Source organism: Scyliorhinus canicula, chromosome 1 (genome assembly GCF_902713615.1).
Source record: "Scyliorhinus canicula chromosome 1, sScyCan1.1, whole genome shotgun sequence".
NCBI lineage: Eukaryota > Metazoa > Chordata > Chondrichthyes > Carcharhiniformes > Scyliorhinidae > Scyliorhinus > Scyliorhinus canicula.
Window position 1 is genome coordinate 296,514,727 of NC_052146.1, and position 13,245 is coordinate 296,527,971.

The 13,245-nt window shown below is 45.2% G+C and overlaps 1 protein-coding gene across 5 annotated transcripts in view; it reads right to left on the reverse strand.

The window, feature by feature from the left end:
• The window catches only part of fam120b (family with sequence similarity 120B), a 68,215-nt gene that overhangs the window by 19,385 nt on the left and 35,585 nt on the right, over nucleotides 1–13,245 (reverse strand). For all 5 annotated transcript variants that reach the window (XM_038815789.1, XM_038815816.1, XM_038815799.1 and 2 more), the window contains one exon: nucleotides 1,628–1,834. In XM_038815789.1, coding sequence (XP_038671717.1) covers nucleotides 1,628–1,834 — 207 coding nt within the window. The remainder of the gene's footprint in view (nucleotides 1–1,627; nucleotides 1,835–13,245) is intronic.

Here is a 13,245-nt window from a genome sequence, read left to right on the forward strand (position 1 = left end):
ATCCCATGGACCCACCATCTGGTCGCGGTAATGTCCCCAGTGATGGGGCCCAGCCCCTGGGTGTTTGGATATTGGCCATTGCACCCGTGGGGTTGCCTCCCACGGTATTCAGGCACAGTGTCCAGGCATCATGATCTGATTCAAATGCTAGGCAATAACTCCCACATGTCACATGGCCCACCCTCCCACGGGGGGTCCAGTTGGGAGGTGTGAAGTGCTCACTTAACTATGGTAAGAAGTCTTACAACACCAGGTTAAAGTCCAACAGGTTTAATGGCCTTGTCATGCTCTCGCCTAAGTGCAACGCGGCCAAGGAGATCATTTGGAGGAAAATGCTAGTTAAAGGCTGGGGCAAGGGGGTACCTGAGAGGAGGTTTGGCCAGTGGACTAGGGAAGGGAGAGAAGTGGCAGAAGCAGATGATGTCCTCAATTCTGGTGACAAAGAAGGTAATCAGCTCCTTGCACGTGTTGAAGGTGAGAGTTGAAGAGGCGGTGGTGGTGGTGGTTGGGGGGGGGGGGGGGGGGTAGGTATCAGGAGACTGTCTTGTCATACAGGAGAGATGTCGGAGGTTATTTTTGCATTGCAGGGTGATCTTTGAATGGTAAGCAGTTTTAGCAGAGGACAGCAGGACCGTTTCTGCTTTACGTGGTCCAGCCAGATACGGCAATGATTGACTGAATAGACTCTAATTGCTAAACGTTAAAGTCTGTGTTCCTGTGACTTAAGGGAGCAGAGATGAGGGTGTAACAAGGAGAATGACCAGGCTGAGGAAGGGATTTAACGGCGATATAGTCAACAAAGATAGAGGTGAATTTGTGATTGAGCAGATTGGTAGCTGCAGAAATGTTGTAATGAATGGAGGGCTGAAGGCTAGACAGTTGGTAATTAATGATGGAGAACAAGGAACACGCACAATTGCCAAAACCAACTTGGCAGCCGACAAGCACACAGTTAAAGCAGGCAGAGTGATTGAATTGGTAACAGGGCAACACCCACCCTTTCCATCCGCACCCCCAACTCGATCCCTCAGCTGGGGGAAAAGGAAATAAATGTTGCGCTCTCTCCCAACAACTACCCAGTGACCCTGCTGAAAAGTACCCACGTCGGTGTCAGGTGAGAACAGGATGTGATGCCCTGCTTGGTCGAATGGCTTGGTTGACACTGACATGTAAAGAGTGAGTGCTTGGGTGAAGCAGCATCTGTAGACCCTTCCTCTCGTGCCTTCAGCAGATGTGGGGAGAAAGCTGGACAAATACAGTAGCATACTGCAGTAAAAATCCTGCTGCACTTTACTCAGAGTTTGGAACACACAGAAATCGCAACCACAGCTCCTTAGTAAGGTCAACATGCAGCCACCTCAAACCTTTTTTAATAATACTGTTCCTATCTAAGAACATATTTATTTTTAATATACACAGGGTGTAAAAAGTTTATTACCTCACATATGTAGAGAGAAGCTGGCCTACATTGTACCATCGAGATTAATCATTAAGTTCACCTTGTTTGTGATAACCGGTTTTGCATGTGTGTTACCAGATGGTATTTGCTTTGGAAAACAATCTACTGTAAACCACTATCATTAGTTGAGAAATATCTCAAGCATGCACACTCCATCTGTAGACCTACCTTCTTTTCGAGAAGATCCTCCATTGTACATCCATTGTGAGACTGCAGATACTTTGTGTGGAAAAGCTTCCCGTCAAACACCTCCCACGGCATCAGGTCAACCATTTTAAATGGAAACCCACAGGCACTATTAGCTGAAACGAGCACGGACAGGCCCCGAACAAAAAGGGAGGCCAGGTGCACAGCCCGAGAGTCAACACAGGGCACCTGAGAAAGAGAGCCAAAGGTTAATGGCTGGACAATGACGGCAGATTATTCACTCCCTGCACTTACTGTGCGAAACAGTGGCTATCAGCAAGAGGTCCATCTGGTAGCATCTATACTAACAGAATGGCCAAAGTAGGTTTGAGCAGCACAGCCAAGAAGGCACACAAAACAATTTGCAAATACATTTTCTCTCCCTTGGCGAGGTAAAATCAAGCACTGAACTTCATCAATTGCCTCCGTAGCTGATTTAAGCAACAGTGATGCAGTCTGGTGCTTAACATCTGTAATTGCAAATTAGCACAACAGAAGGGTGAAACAGTCATTTTACTGTTGCATACGAAAGATGCAGAGTTACGGGAGAGCTAGACATGGTTGAAGGGAAATTGATCTCAGTGAACCTGTCAGAGATTACGAGAAATTGTGAGTTGTCTTTTTGGAAGCAGGACAATCACGTAACTCTGAGTTTGCAGCCCTCTCTGGCAAGGCAGCCATTTACTTCTGCACGTCCAGCTGCCCTGAGAAGCTGGTATCGCTAGACCAGGTCGGAGGGAAGTCTGACAATGTAAACTAGGTCAGGTAAGGATTGCAGAATCCTGCCATAAAGAACGCGAGTTTAAAAAAAAATGACAATCCTGTATCTTCAGGGCCATTTTGATTAGTATCAGTTTTACATTTCAATATTTGTTTTAAATTAATTTCAAATTCTCAAACCGCCATGGTAGGATTTGAACTCATATTCCTTGGGTTATTAATCCCGCTCACTGGTTTATTTTGATGAACACAGCTAGGTTTTATTTAGTATAAACTTAGCGAACCCAATTATTTATTTTCCAATTATGGGGCGATTTAGTGTGGCCAATCCACCTACCCTGCATATTTTTGGGCTGTGGGGGTGAGACCCACGCAGACACGGGGAGAATGTGCAAATTCCGCACAGACAGTGACCCAGGTCAAGATCGAACCACGGTCCTCAGCGCCGTGAAGCAGCAGTGCTAACCATTGTATCACCGTGCTTACTCGAGCACAGCTAGTTAATGCAAATGTGTTTTTGCTCTCCATCCAAACCCCTACCCTTCTCTCCTAAGCTGCTGGTTCCTGAGTGGATCGCACAAAGTATCAATGCGCGGGATTTTCTAGCCCCTCCCGCGGGAAGGATCTTCCAGTCGCGCCGAAGTCAACCAAGATTTGAATAGTTCTCCGCTGTGGGGGATCCCGCTGTGGCAGGGTGGGAAAATCCCAGCCCATGTGCCACATCCTGCTGGTAAAAACCCTGCAACAATGCTTACACTGGTGGATTCTTTCGTGTCAGAGTGGACAGCATCAATCAGGGAAGGATTGTCCTTGCGCAGTCTGGCAGACTGATCTGACATGGCAGGGTCCAATGTGGTTCAGTGGGTAGCTCTCTCTCAGTCGCCCTTGAGCTGGATGCCGTGTGTTCAAGTTGCATGTCAGCAACTGCACTGAGGCATTGCTGCTCCGCAGGTGCCGTCTTTCGGATGTGGCTTTAAAACCAGGCCCATGGCACTATTTTGAAGAAGCACTGAAATTCGCCCTGGCACCCTGACCAACATTTCCCCATCGACCAACTTCAGGTTGAGAGAACAGTTAATAAAGCATATTGTATCCTAGCCTCTATCAATAAGGGCATTGAGTGAAAAGCAAGGAGGTTATGTTAAACTTGTGTAAGACACCTAGCTTGGCCTCAGCTGGATTATGGCATCCACTTCTGGGCACTGCACTTTAGGAAGGATGTGAAAACATTGGAGAGAGTGCAGAAAAGGTTAAATGAGAATGTTTCCGCAAGGATGAGGAAATTCAGTAATAAATAGAGTGGAGAAGTTGGGACTGTTTTCCTCGGAGAAGAGAAGACAGAGTAGATCTGATTATTGGCAGAGTATTCAAAATCATGAGGGGTACAGGGCAGGATAGATAGGGAGAAACTGTTCCCGCTCATGAAAGGATCAAGAATGAGAGGACAAAGGTTTAAAGTAATTATTGGCTAAAGAAGCAAAAGTGACATGAGAAAAAGAAATGTGCACAGTGAGTAGAATGCCCTGCCTCAGAGTGGTGGAGGCAGATTCTATTGAAACATTCAAAAGGGGATTAGACTGTTACCTGAATGGGAACAATGTGCAGGGTTATGGGGAGAAGGCAGAAGGATAACACTAGGTGAATTGCTCATTTGGAGAGCCGGTGCAGATACGATGGGCCAAATGGCCTCCTTTGGCACTATACCAATTCTGCAGTTCTGTGACTAACACAGAATATCTGGTCATCATCACACTGCTATGAGGGCAGCACGGTGGCGCAATGGGTTAGCCCTGCTGCCTCAAGGTGCCGATGTCCCAGGTTCGATCCCGGCTCTGGGGCACTGTCTAATTCTCCCCGTGTCTGCGTGGGTTTCGCCCCCACAACCCAAAGATGTGCAGGCTAGGTGGATTGGCCACGCTAAATTGCCCCTGAATTGGAAAAAATGAATTGGGTACACTAAATTATCACATTGCTTTTCACAATTGACTGTTGTGTTTCCTACATTACAACAGGGACTACACTTCAAAAGCACCCCATTGGCTACAAAGTGCTTTGAGGTGTCCTGGTTTTGAGGTATTTTGAAAGTCACAAATGCAGGTCTGTTTTTTCCCTCCTTTAGCCCAAGGTCAGAATCATAGGCACAGCACAGACCAGTCTCTGCACTGCAAATAGCGTATATACAAACACAGACCCCCGACAATTTGAACAAGAAGCTGTGAATATTGATAGGAGTCCCCACTCAGAATTACTAGCTCACTTTGAACAGTCCTAGCTCAAGGCTTTCTGTGGAGAAATTATATTTTGCAAATTGAAGCCGAGGGAGGAAAAATAAAAGGGGAACGGCTCTCACAATGAGGCAAGGGGGGGGGGGGGAATCAATTACTTTATCATTACTATGGTTAGGAAATCAACAGGCAGAGATCGCACGCATAAGGACAGGAAGGAGGTTTTGAAAAGCGTCTGCTCAGAAATTTGTGGACGGGTAGTGCAAAACAAAATGTCAGTGACGTTATGTGTGTGGAGCAGCCAGTAACCGAATCACACGTCCGGGATTTCTGCAGGGCTCCAGTGAAGTTCCCAACCCAAGTGTATTCTTCTCTCCCAGCAGAAGTAGGACTTGCAGCTGAGGGAAAAATAAGGAAACAAAAGGAAGAAAAGCCAGAACCCCAGTAAAACTGAGCGCTCCCCACACGTGGGCAGAGAAAGCGGCTGGTCCGCAGAAGGCGAAAGACAATAGGACAAATGCGAGGCATCTAACATTACATTAAAATGAAGGGATTCCGTCTGCTGGGTTATAGATAACAGACAGTGGGGCTTTGTGAGCTTCGACTGACAGCAGTTAAAACAATACCAGTGTCCTAACAAATTTGCTACAAAACCCATTGCCAGTTTCTAAACGTGTACTGTATTTCAATTAGGTTCCTCATTGACCTGTACAGTATGGGATGCAGATAGGCAGGGGAAAAGTCAGTATAACAGTCCATGCCACATAATCAGCATTCGGTCTAGAGAATTTGTGTGAATTACCAGTAACGCAATATGCGCAATGCCCTTAGCTTTATTTTTTAAAAACTTTTTATTCCCTAATTTCTCACTCTTTCAAGCGGCCATTCGTTCGGCGCATGCTGAACTGGGCGAGAGCATATTGGCCAGCTATTCACCATGTTGGGGCTTCATGGCTTAGCCCGATCCCATTACCATTAGCTGTCTGCTTATCTGCACTTTCCACTGCCGGTCACTGGGAAAAAGAACGTTTATTTGGGAATTTCATCTTCCTAGTCCATGTGCTCTGAGCCTAAAGGCATTGCGCCGTACTGCTGCCAGAGGTCAGCTGATTCTGCACAGATCAGAGACATTGGGTTTTCTGGGGCTCAATTTCATGCTTTTTGGCAGGGTAATAATAATAATCTTTATTAGTGCCACATTAACACTGCAATGAAGTTACTGTGAAAATCCCCTAGTCGCCATGTTCGGGAACACTGAGGGAGAATTCAGAATGTCCAATTCACCTAACAAGCACGTCTTTCAGGACTTGTGGGAGGGAACCGGAGCACCCGGAGGAAACCCACACAGACACAGGGAGAACGTGCGGACTCCACACAGACAGTGAACCAAGCCGGGAATCGAACCCGGGTCTCTGGTGCTGTGATGCAACAGTGCTAACCACTTGAGGGTGGGAAAATGAAAAATGAACGGTCTGCTTGCCCCTGCTCCCACTGTCTGAGCCCATCAAATCAAGCTTTGCATGTCATCTGGGGGGCTCGTCGACCAATCGGGATCCTCGGCTGGGACGTCATGTGGCAGAGGGATTATGCCGTGAACAAGAAGTTGATCATGGCTATAAATTTTATGGCCTCCTACTCTCTTGCTTTCTGTTTTTTAACAATTGCAGGCTCCAAAAATGTTTTAAATTGTTTTAAGGAATCATACAGACACTGCCCCAGCAGAATCTGCTGCTACATTCAGCTGTGGTCCCTGTGACAGGCCTTGGGCGGGATTCTCCCTTTTGCCGGCGCTCGAGGATTTCCCGACGGCGAGGGGCGGCCCCACATTGGGAAACCCCATTGACTGGCCGGGGTAACGGAGAATCCCGTCGGCAGATTGAGGCAGAAATGCAGCGGAACGGAGAATACAGCCCCTTTACTTCCATCCTTGTGCTGCTTTATCATTGTTGCCGTAAAACACTCCCAAACCCTTTCACATCCGATACCCGGAAAATGCAGCGGGCAACAAAAAAAACTCAGACGATTGGATCATTGACAAGCTCAATAGCTTGTTAATTCCCATATTCAGAACAGCGGGTGGACTTCAGATTTCCGCACCCATTCACCTTCCGTAGTTTGAGAGACTGGTGTGATGACACTGTATTGCCAACCCAACGACATCACAACCTATTTTACATTGGCGCCAGGGAGCGGCTCACTTGATTTGAGGCCGTAGAATCCAGCCCCCCCATCGTTAGGCTGGATATTGTCTTTACCCATGAAGTCTCAGGGAAGCCAGAATGAGTCCATCAAAAGCCCACTGGTCAGCCTATGTATCGACCAACTACAGGCAATTTGAGAGTCATTTGCCACATGCTCCTCGGTTAATGAATCAAAGTGCTCTTCTACATTCAGTCATAACTTTTACTCATTTTTTCTTTGCCAGCTCATTCTTCTTCCACACTAAGCATCAGCCAATTCATTTTGCTTAAAGCAGTTAGCGTAGGGAAATACATGTGTCAGGTTTCCAGTCATTCTCAGTTTACAATCTAATCCCAGGAGCCAGCCTCTGACATGCTAGTCACTGGATTCCTTTACACACAGGCTTCATTCTTATAAAAAACGGTGTTCACATTTTCTTTGAAGGGTTTAAAGCTTTCATTTTCGATTGGGATGTCCTTCTCCTTTTAAGTGTGTTCAGAAATACTTCTCCGATCACAACACGTGGTAGGTAGATGGTGGTAAGTAGTTAGGAGTGCATTACAAAAGCGTAACACAATCGATAGGATGGGATGGGATGGGGGGGGGAAGGATTAAACAGCATCATGAAGTGCAACAGCAAAGCTCAAAACTATTTCTGCTCCTGACCTCCATATGCGTTCCTGTCTTGAAAGAGATGTGAGATATTTGTTACTCTGCAAACACAAAATGTGAGACAGGCTTAATGGCTCCTCTTGTTTCAGAGTGACACTTTGTGGATCGTGGAAGGGAGTGTACAAAGGTATCGCACAATCAACACCGAATGACCTACAGCTTTTATTTCACAGTCTGCCGCTGGGAATTGCAATGCTGTTTATGGCTATCTTAGAATAAAACCGTGGAAAAATCCGCCACTCCCAAGACTGGCGCAGACTTTGCCACGTCAGTCGCAACCCAGGGATAAACTTGGCCGTGATTTCTGAGGGCTAGTTGGTGTTCAATCACCTGTTTTTGAACCAGGTCTTTCAAAGCCAGAAGGATTAACAAAATGGGACAATTTTACTGATAGTCCGAAGCTGGCCATTGAAATACACAAGACCACCAGCATGTGAATATTTGAAGTTTCATGGAATGCTTTATTGTATTAAAGACAGGTTGTTGTTGTTAATAGAGAAAAGGCAGCTTAACTTTATCAGTGTGAATTTTTTTCTCCTGTGACTGATCACAAGAGAAACAGATGGGGAAGATATTCGGCCCATCTTAGTCCGTCTAGCCAGAAAAATGCTAACGTTCTTCCATTTCAGCATCACATTATTCAAATAGCCGTTTGGTAATACAGAACTTGAGTGCTGCCGGAAAAAAAGAGAGACTTTTTTGTCAAAGCTTTTCGTGTACCACTCACCAGGACTATTGCAAGGTACCAATTTTAGGGAAAACCACAAATTTATTTACTGTATGAGAGGAAAGATTGGTTGGCAAGTGGACTCTGATTGATAGAGGCATTGCCAAGCAGAATGCACCAATTGTTGGTGACTGAAAGTTAACTGAGACTGCAGCGGTCAAGAAGGCAGGTCACCTCCAACTTATCAAGGGCAACTAGGGATGGGCAATAAATGTTGGAATGGGCAATAAATGTTGGAATGGACAATAAATGTTGACCTAGTCAGCTATGCCCACATCCCACAAATGAATTTTTAAAATTGTTGAAATTTAAACCAGGCAGCTTGATTCTGATTGGTAAAGGCATTGCCCTGAGGAATGAAACAGCGAATGGCTGGCACTAATTATTTTCATTGGTATTCTTGCGATTGTCCTGCTGAGTGCAAGATGAAAAGCTTCGACAAAATGTCTCTATTTTAAGCAATAATCAATTTACTCCTTCAATGATTCCAGGGTTTTACCTCCATTACTCCATCTAGAACATAAGTAGTTTCAAGTTTGCAAACTTCCTGACATTAGCCTTAAATCTTCCTGCTTTCTGGCTTTTTCCCTTTCCTACTCACAACTTAATTTAAAAAAAAATAAATTTAGATTACCCAATTATTTTTTCTAATTAAGGGGCAATTTAGCGTGGCCAATCCACCTACTCTGCACATTTTTGGGTTGTGGGGGCGAAACCCACGCAGACACGGGGAGAATGTGCAAACTCCACACGGACAGTGACCAAGGGCTGGGATCGAACCTGGGACCTCAGCGCCGTGAGGCGGTTGTGCTAACCACTAGGCCACCGTGCTGCCCCATACAACTTAATTTAAAGCAATTTTCTGAACGTACCATTTCCCTTCCCTTATCTATCATATTTACCTTGACGGAATCACCTTTCAGATTTGTTAGAAAGGCACCAGAGATGAGGGATCATAACTATCTGAAGAGACTCCAGAGATTGTTCTCCTTACAGTAGAGAAGGTTAAGAGGAGATTTGATAAGAGTTGTTCATAAATCATGAATGGCCTTTTTAATAGAGTAACCAAAGGACACAGATTTAAGGTCATTGGCAGAAGAACCAGAGGCAATGTGAGCAAACCTTTTTAATAAGCACATCTGGGAAGCACTGCCTAAAAAAAGTAGCGGAAACAGATTAAATTGTAATTTACAAAAAGGGAGTTAGATAAATACTTGAGGGGGAATTTGTGGGATTATACAGAAAGATCAGGGACGTGGGACTGATTGGATAATTCTACCAAAGAGCTGGCACAACAATGAATGGCTGAATGGCCGCCTGCTGTATTCTATCAGCATGGTAGCACCGTGGTTAACACTGTTGCTTCACAGGTCCAGGGTCCCAAGTTCCATTCCCAGCTTGGGTCACTTGTCTGTGTGGAGTTTGCATGTTCTCCCTGTGTCTGCGTGTGTTTCCTCCGGGTGCTCTGGTTTCCTCCCACAAATCCCGAAAGATGCTGTTAGGTGAATTGGACTTTCTGAATTCTCCCTCAGTGTACCCGAACAGGCGCCGGAATGTGGCGACTAGGGGCTTTTCACAGTAACTTCATTGCAGTGTGTAAGCCTACTTGCGACAATAAAGATGATTTTTATATCTCCTTTGCAAGCTAAAAAACCCAGTCTTCCTTCATACCTCAGACTCTGATGCGAGATCAACCCCATAACTCCACTCTGAACTGCCTTCGGTGTTTCAATGGTACCCCTATGTCTTGATGACTAGAATTGGAACATTACTCGAAGTACAGCCTATCCACAATACCGCACAGTTTAAACAGGGCCTGCTCCAGTGTATACTCTAGTACTTTAGTTATGGTGAAGGAGCTCCTCTCAGACCATTGAATAGTTCACTGAGCTCTCAGTTCCAATGTTGACACACCTGCTTTGTGTTTCCACAATGCTTTGTAATTGTTTCATTTCCAGGTTACAGTTATCCTTTTTAACCCTGTTTGATTCATTGCCATTACTTCATTTCCAGGTTACAGTTATCCTTTTTAGCCCTGTTTTATTCATTACCATTACTTTTCTATTTACAAGAGACTGAGGGCTTAATTTGATAGAATCCCTACAGTGCAGAAGGAGGCCATTCAGCTTATCGAATCCGCACCGACCCTCTGAAAGAGCACCCTACCGTGGCGCACTCCCCCTCCCTATCTCGCAACCCCACCTATGGGTAAGTGAATGGTTTTTGAATGGGTCAATATTGGGCTCACCTGACTTCTACACTTGGTGCTATTGGCAATATAATTATCATTTCAGCATTTTAAGACCAAAAATCTGACAAATAAAACTATCAACAGACACATATATGGAAAGAATAATTGGAAGTGGCATTAATGTTATTATTATCAGAGTAAAGCTGCCATTGTGCACACTAGTGGGCTGAATAAATCACGGCTCCACATCGGCAACTCCGCAGGTTTGGGATATTGACAGGGAGTAAAGTTCCGACTTTGAGCTATGAACAGGGAAACTCACCCCCGTGGAATGTGCATTAGAGACTTGGAAGAGCTCCATACATGATTACAGACTTCAATTTGAATGGACCTGAATTTCCAGTTTGTGCTCCCATATGGAGCGGTCCCTGTTGGATCACGGAACTGGAACATCGCCTGGAAGATCGGAGAAAATTGCTACCTTTCCCAACCAACTCCCCACAAACACTATCTGGTAAAGTTTCTATTTTATCCTGGGACAAAGTAATGGTTAAATCCAGATCTTTCCAGCTCAATTGCTAGCACAGCAGGACAACAAGCCCATGTACGTGGGCTGGACCGGGCACTTCAAATAATATGAGGTTGAAAAACCAGTTTACCTCCATTCAATAAATGTTTTCTGGTAAATAGACCTGTTTATGTTTATACTGCTGGACTTTCAGTCGCGTGATTGGTCTTGCAAATGTAAGCAGGCACTAATCTTAAGGAGTTTGTTTTGTAACTAGCCCTGCATTCGTCAGTTTAAAGAGTTTATCAGGATGACCAGGCAAGGCCCTGCTGTTGCCAATATTTGGAGTAAATATTAAAGTTAACATATAAATTCTTCTACTGCATAGGGGATCTATCCCAAGTGATGTGGAGATTTGATAAGAGTAGAGAGGACAGAGAGGAACTGTTTCCACTGGCAGCCGGATTGGTAACGGGAGTTTTAAGGTAACTGGCAATAGAACCAGAGGGGACAGAAATATATTTTTTTGAACCTAGGGGGTTCTATAATCTGGGGAGGGTGCTAAAAGCAGGTTCAGTAGCAACTTTCAAAAGGAAACTAGATCGGTGCTTCAAGGGCGTACGGTTTTGTAAGATTTACGGAAAACAATAAGTGGGAGGACAGAAAGGAATTAGATCAATTCGACAGATCTTTCAAAAAGCGGCGGCAGAGGCATGATGAACTGCCTCCTCTTCCTGTGCTGCATGTTTCAGTCTTCGGGTGATTTTGCAATTCATGACACATCACTCACCCAGGCTGAACTGGAGGTTAACTTTGTTTTACTCACCAGCTTCAGCCTTAATGCACCTTTTATTTCGGTGGAAGGTTGATGCAGAATTGTTGCAACAATATCCACTGATAACATAGCGATTAGACAAAAAGCCATCACTTTCTATTAGGGAAACGCAGCTTTCTTTTGCTTGCCAAAGTCATTAATATTTAATTCCCTGGGAGTGTTTATGTCGGTCTAATCCAGGAGCTGGGAGTCGCGTTCGTTATCGGCAGCAGCATAGATACTGATAGAGCTCTGAGCATTCCCTAAACTGTAGCCAGCTGTCTCTCCCTAGCTGGAAATAGCACAAACCCTGGACAGATGCAACACTTGCCAAGACTGCAAACAATGACTGGATCTCCCACCCCGACAGGTGCATCAGACCTGCGGCAGATGTAACACTGTTGTTGTTGCATTCCAGGCCACCTGCAACAATGGTCACCCCACCCCCACCCACCCACCCTGCCAGCAGGTGCCCGGGACTGGTGGCAGATGACAGGCAGGTGTCCCAGGACGCTTCCCTGCCCCTCCCCCCTGGTTTACTGCAAGCCTGCGCCCTTCCTCAGGCAACACCTGCTGCGGCAGACACAGGCCTGCTCCAAAGAGCAATCCGATGCTTGTCTCACTGACTGCCAGCCCCACCCATGCAACACAAGCAGCCTTTCCGAGTCTCTTTAATCACTCACTTGGACCACTTAAGCGTTGTTTAACTATTGACTGGCAGACATTCTTCAAAGAGGATCAGGCTTTTGGTTTTTCAGGTACTGCCAATAACCAGCCACAGTGCATCCAGATCTACCCAGCCCCTGTCAGATTCCTTAATGAGAAGCATTTCCCTTAAACAGCAGGACATCCTCATTATAAATTACCCACTCTAGCACGATGGAATGTGTGCAGTTCAAATGAGGGATTGCAAGGGGCAAATTTTACTAATGAAAGGATTTGCTTTTTTTTCTCAAATTAAAGTGGGGGTGGGGTAAGGAAAATTTACATTTTCAGTTCTAAACTGAACCAATTCAATGCACTGTAATAAAAAAAACAGGATGTAAAATCCAAATTGGAAAAGACGGAAACATTACATAGCCTGACCTAAGTGTCGGCACCTGAAAGCATATTTCACAGCAGGTTCAAAACTACATTCTGCTGTTTCACTGCCGTATTTGGTATGCACAATAGATGTACAGCGTTCGCTGTTCATCTGTCTTCACTCCAACAGCAACAGTCTTCTGGAGGCAAGCATTGTGTGTGTTATAATGAGTCGTGTGCGCTATAGCAACTGCCCCGTAACACAGTATGAGAAAAGGAGTCAGGAGTCAAAGTTCAGCTGCCTTACAACAAAAACCACACTCTCAACTGCAGGCCTTTTAATGAGGGCCTGGCATATACCTTGGAAGTTTTGGATAATTAACCAACTCTGCTAGTTACACCTTAAAGCATCTTCCAGTTCCCCTGACTGCCTCAATGCAAGTAAAATGGTCAACATTCTAAAGTCCAGGATGGAAGCAGAGGGAAATAAATTAGAAGCCATTTGCAGTATTCTGTTCATAGTTGCATCTGTTTTGTCC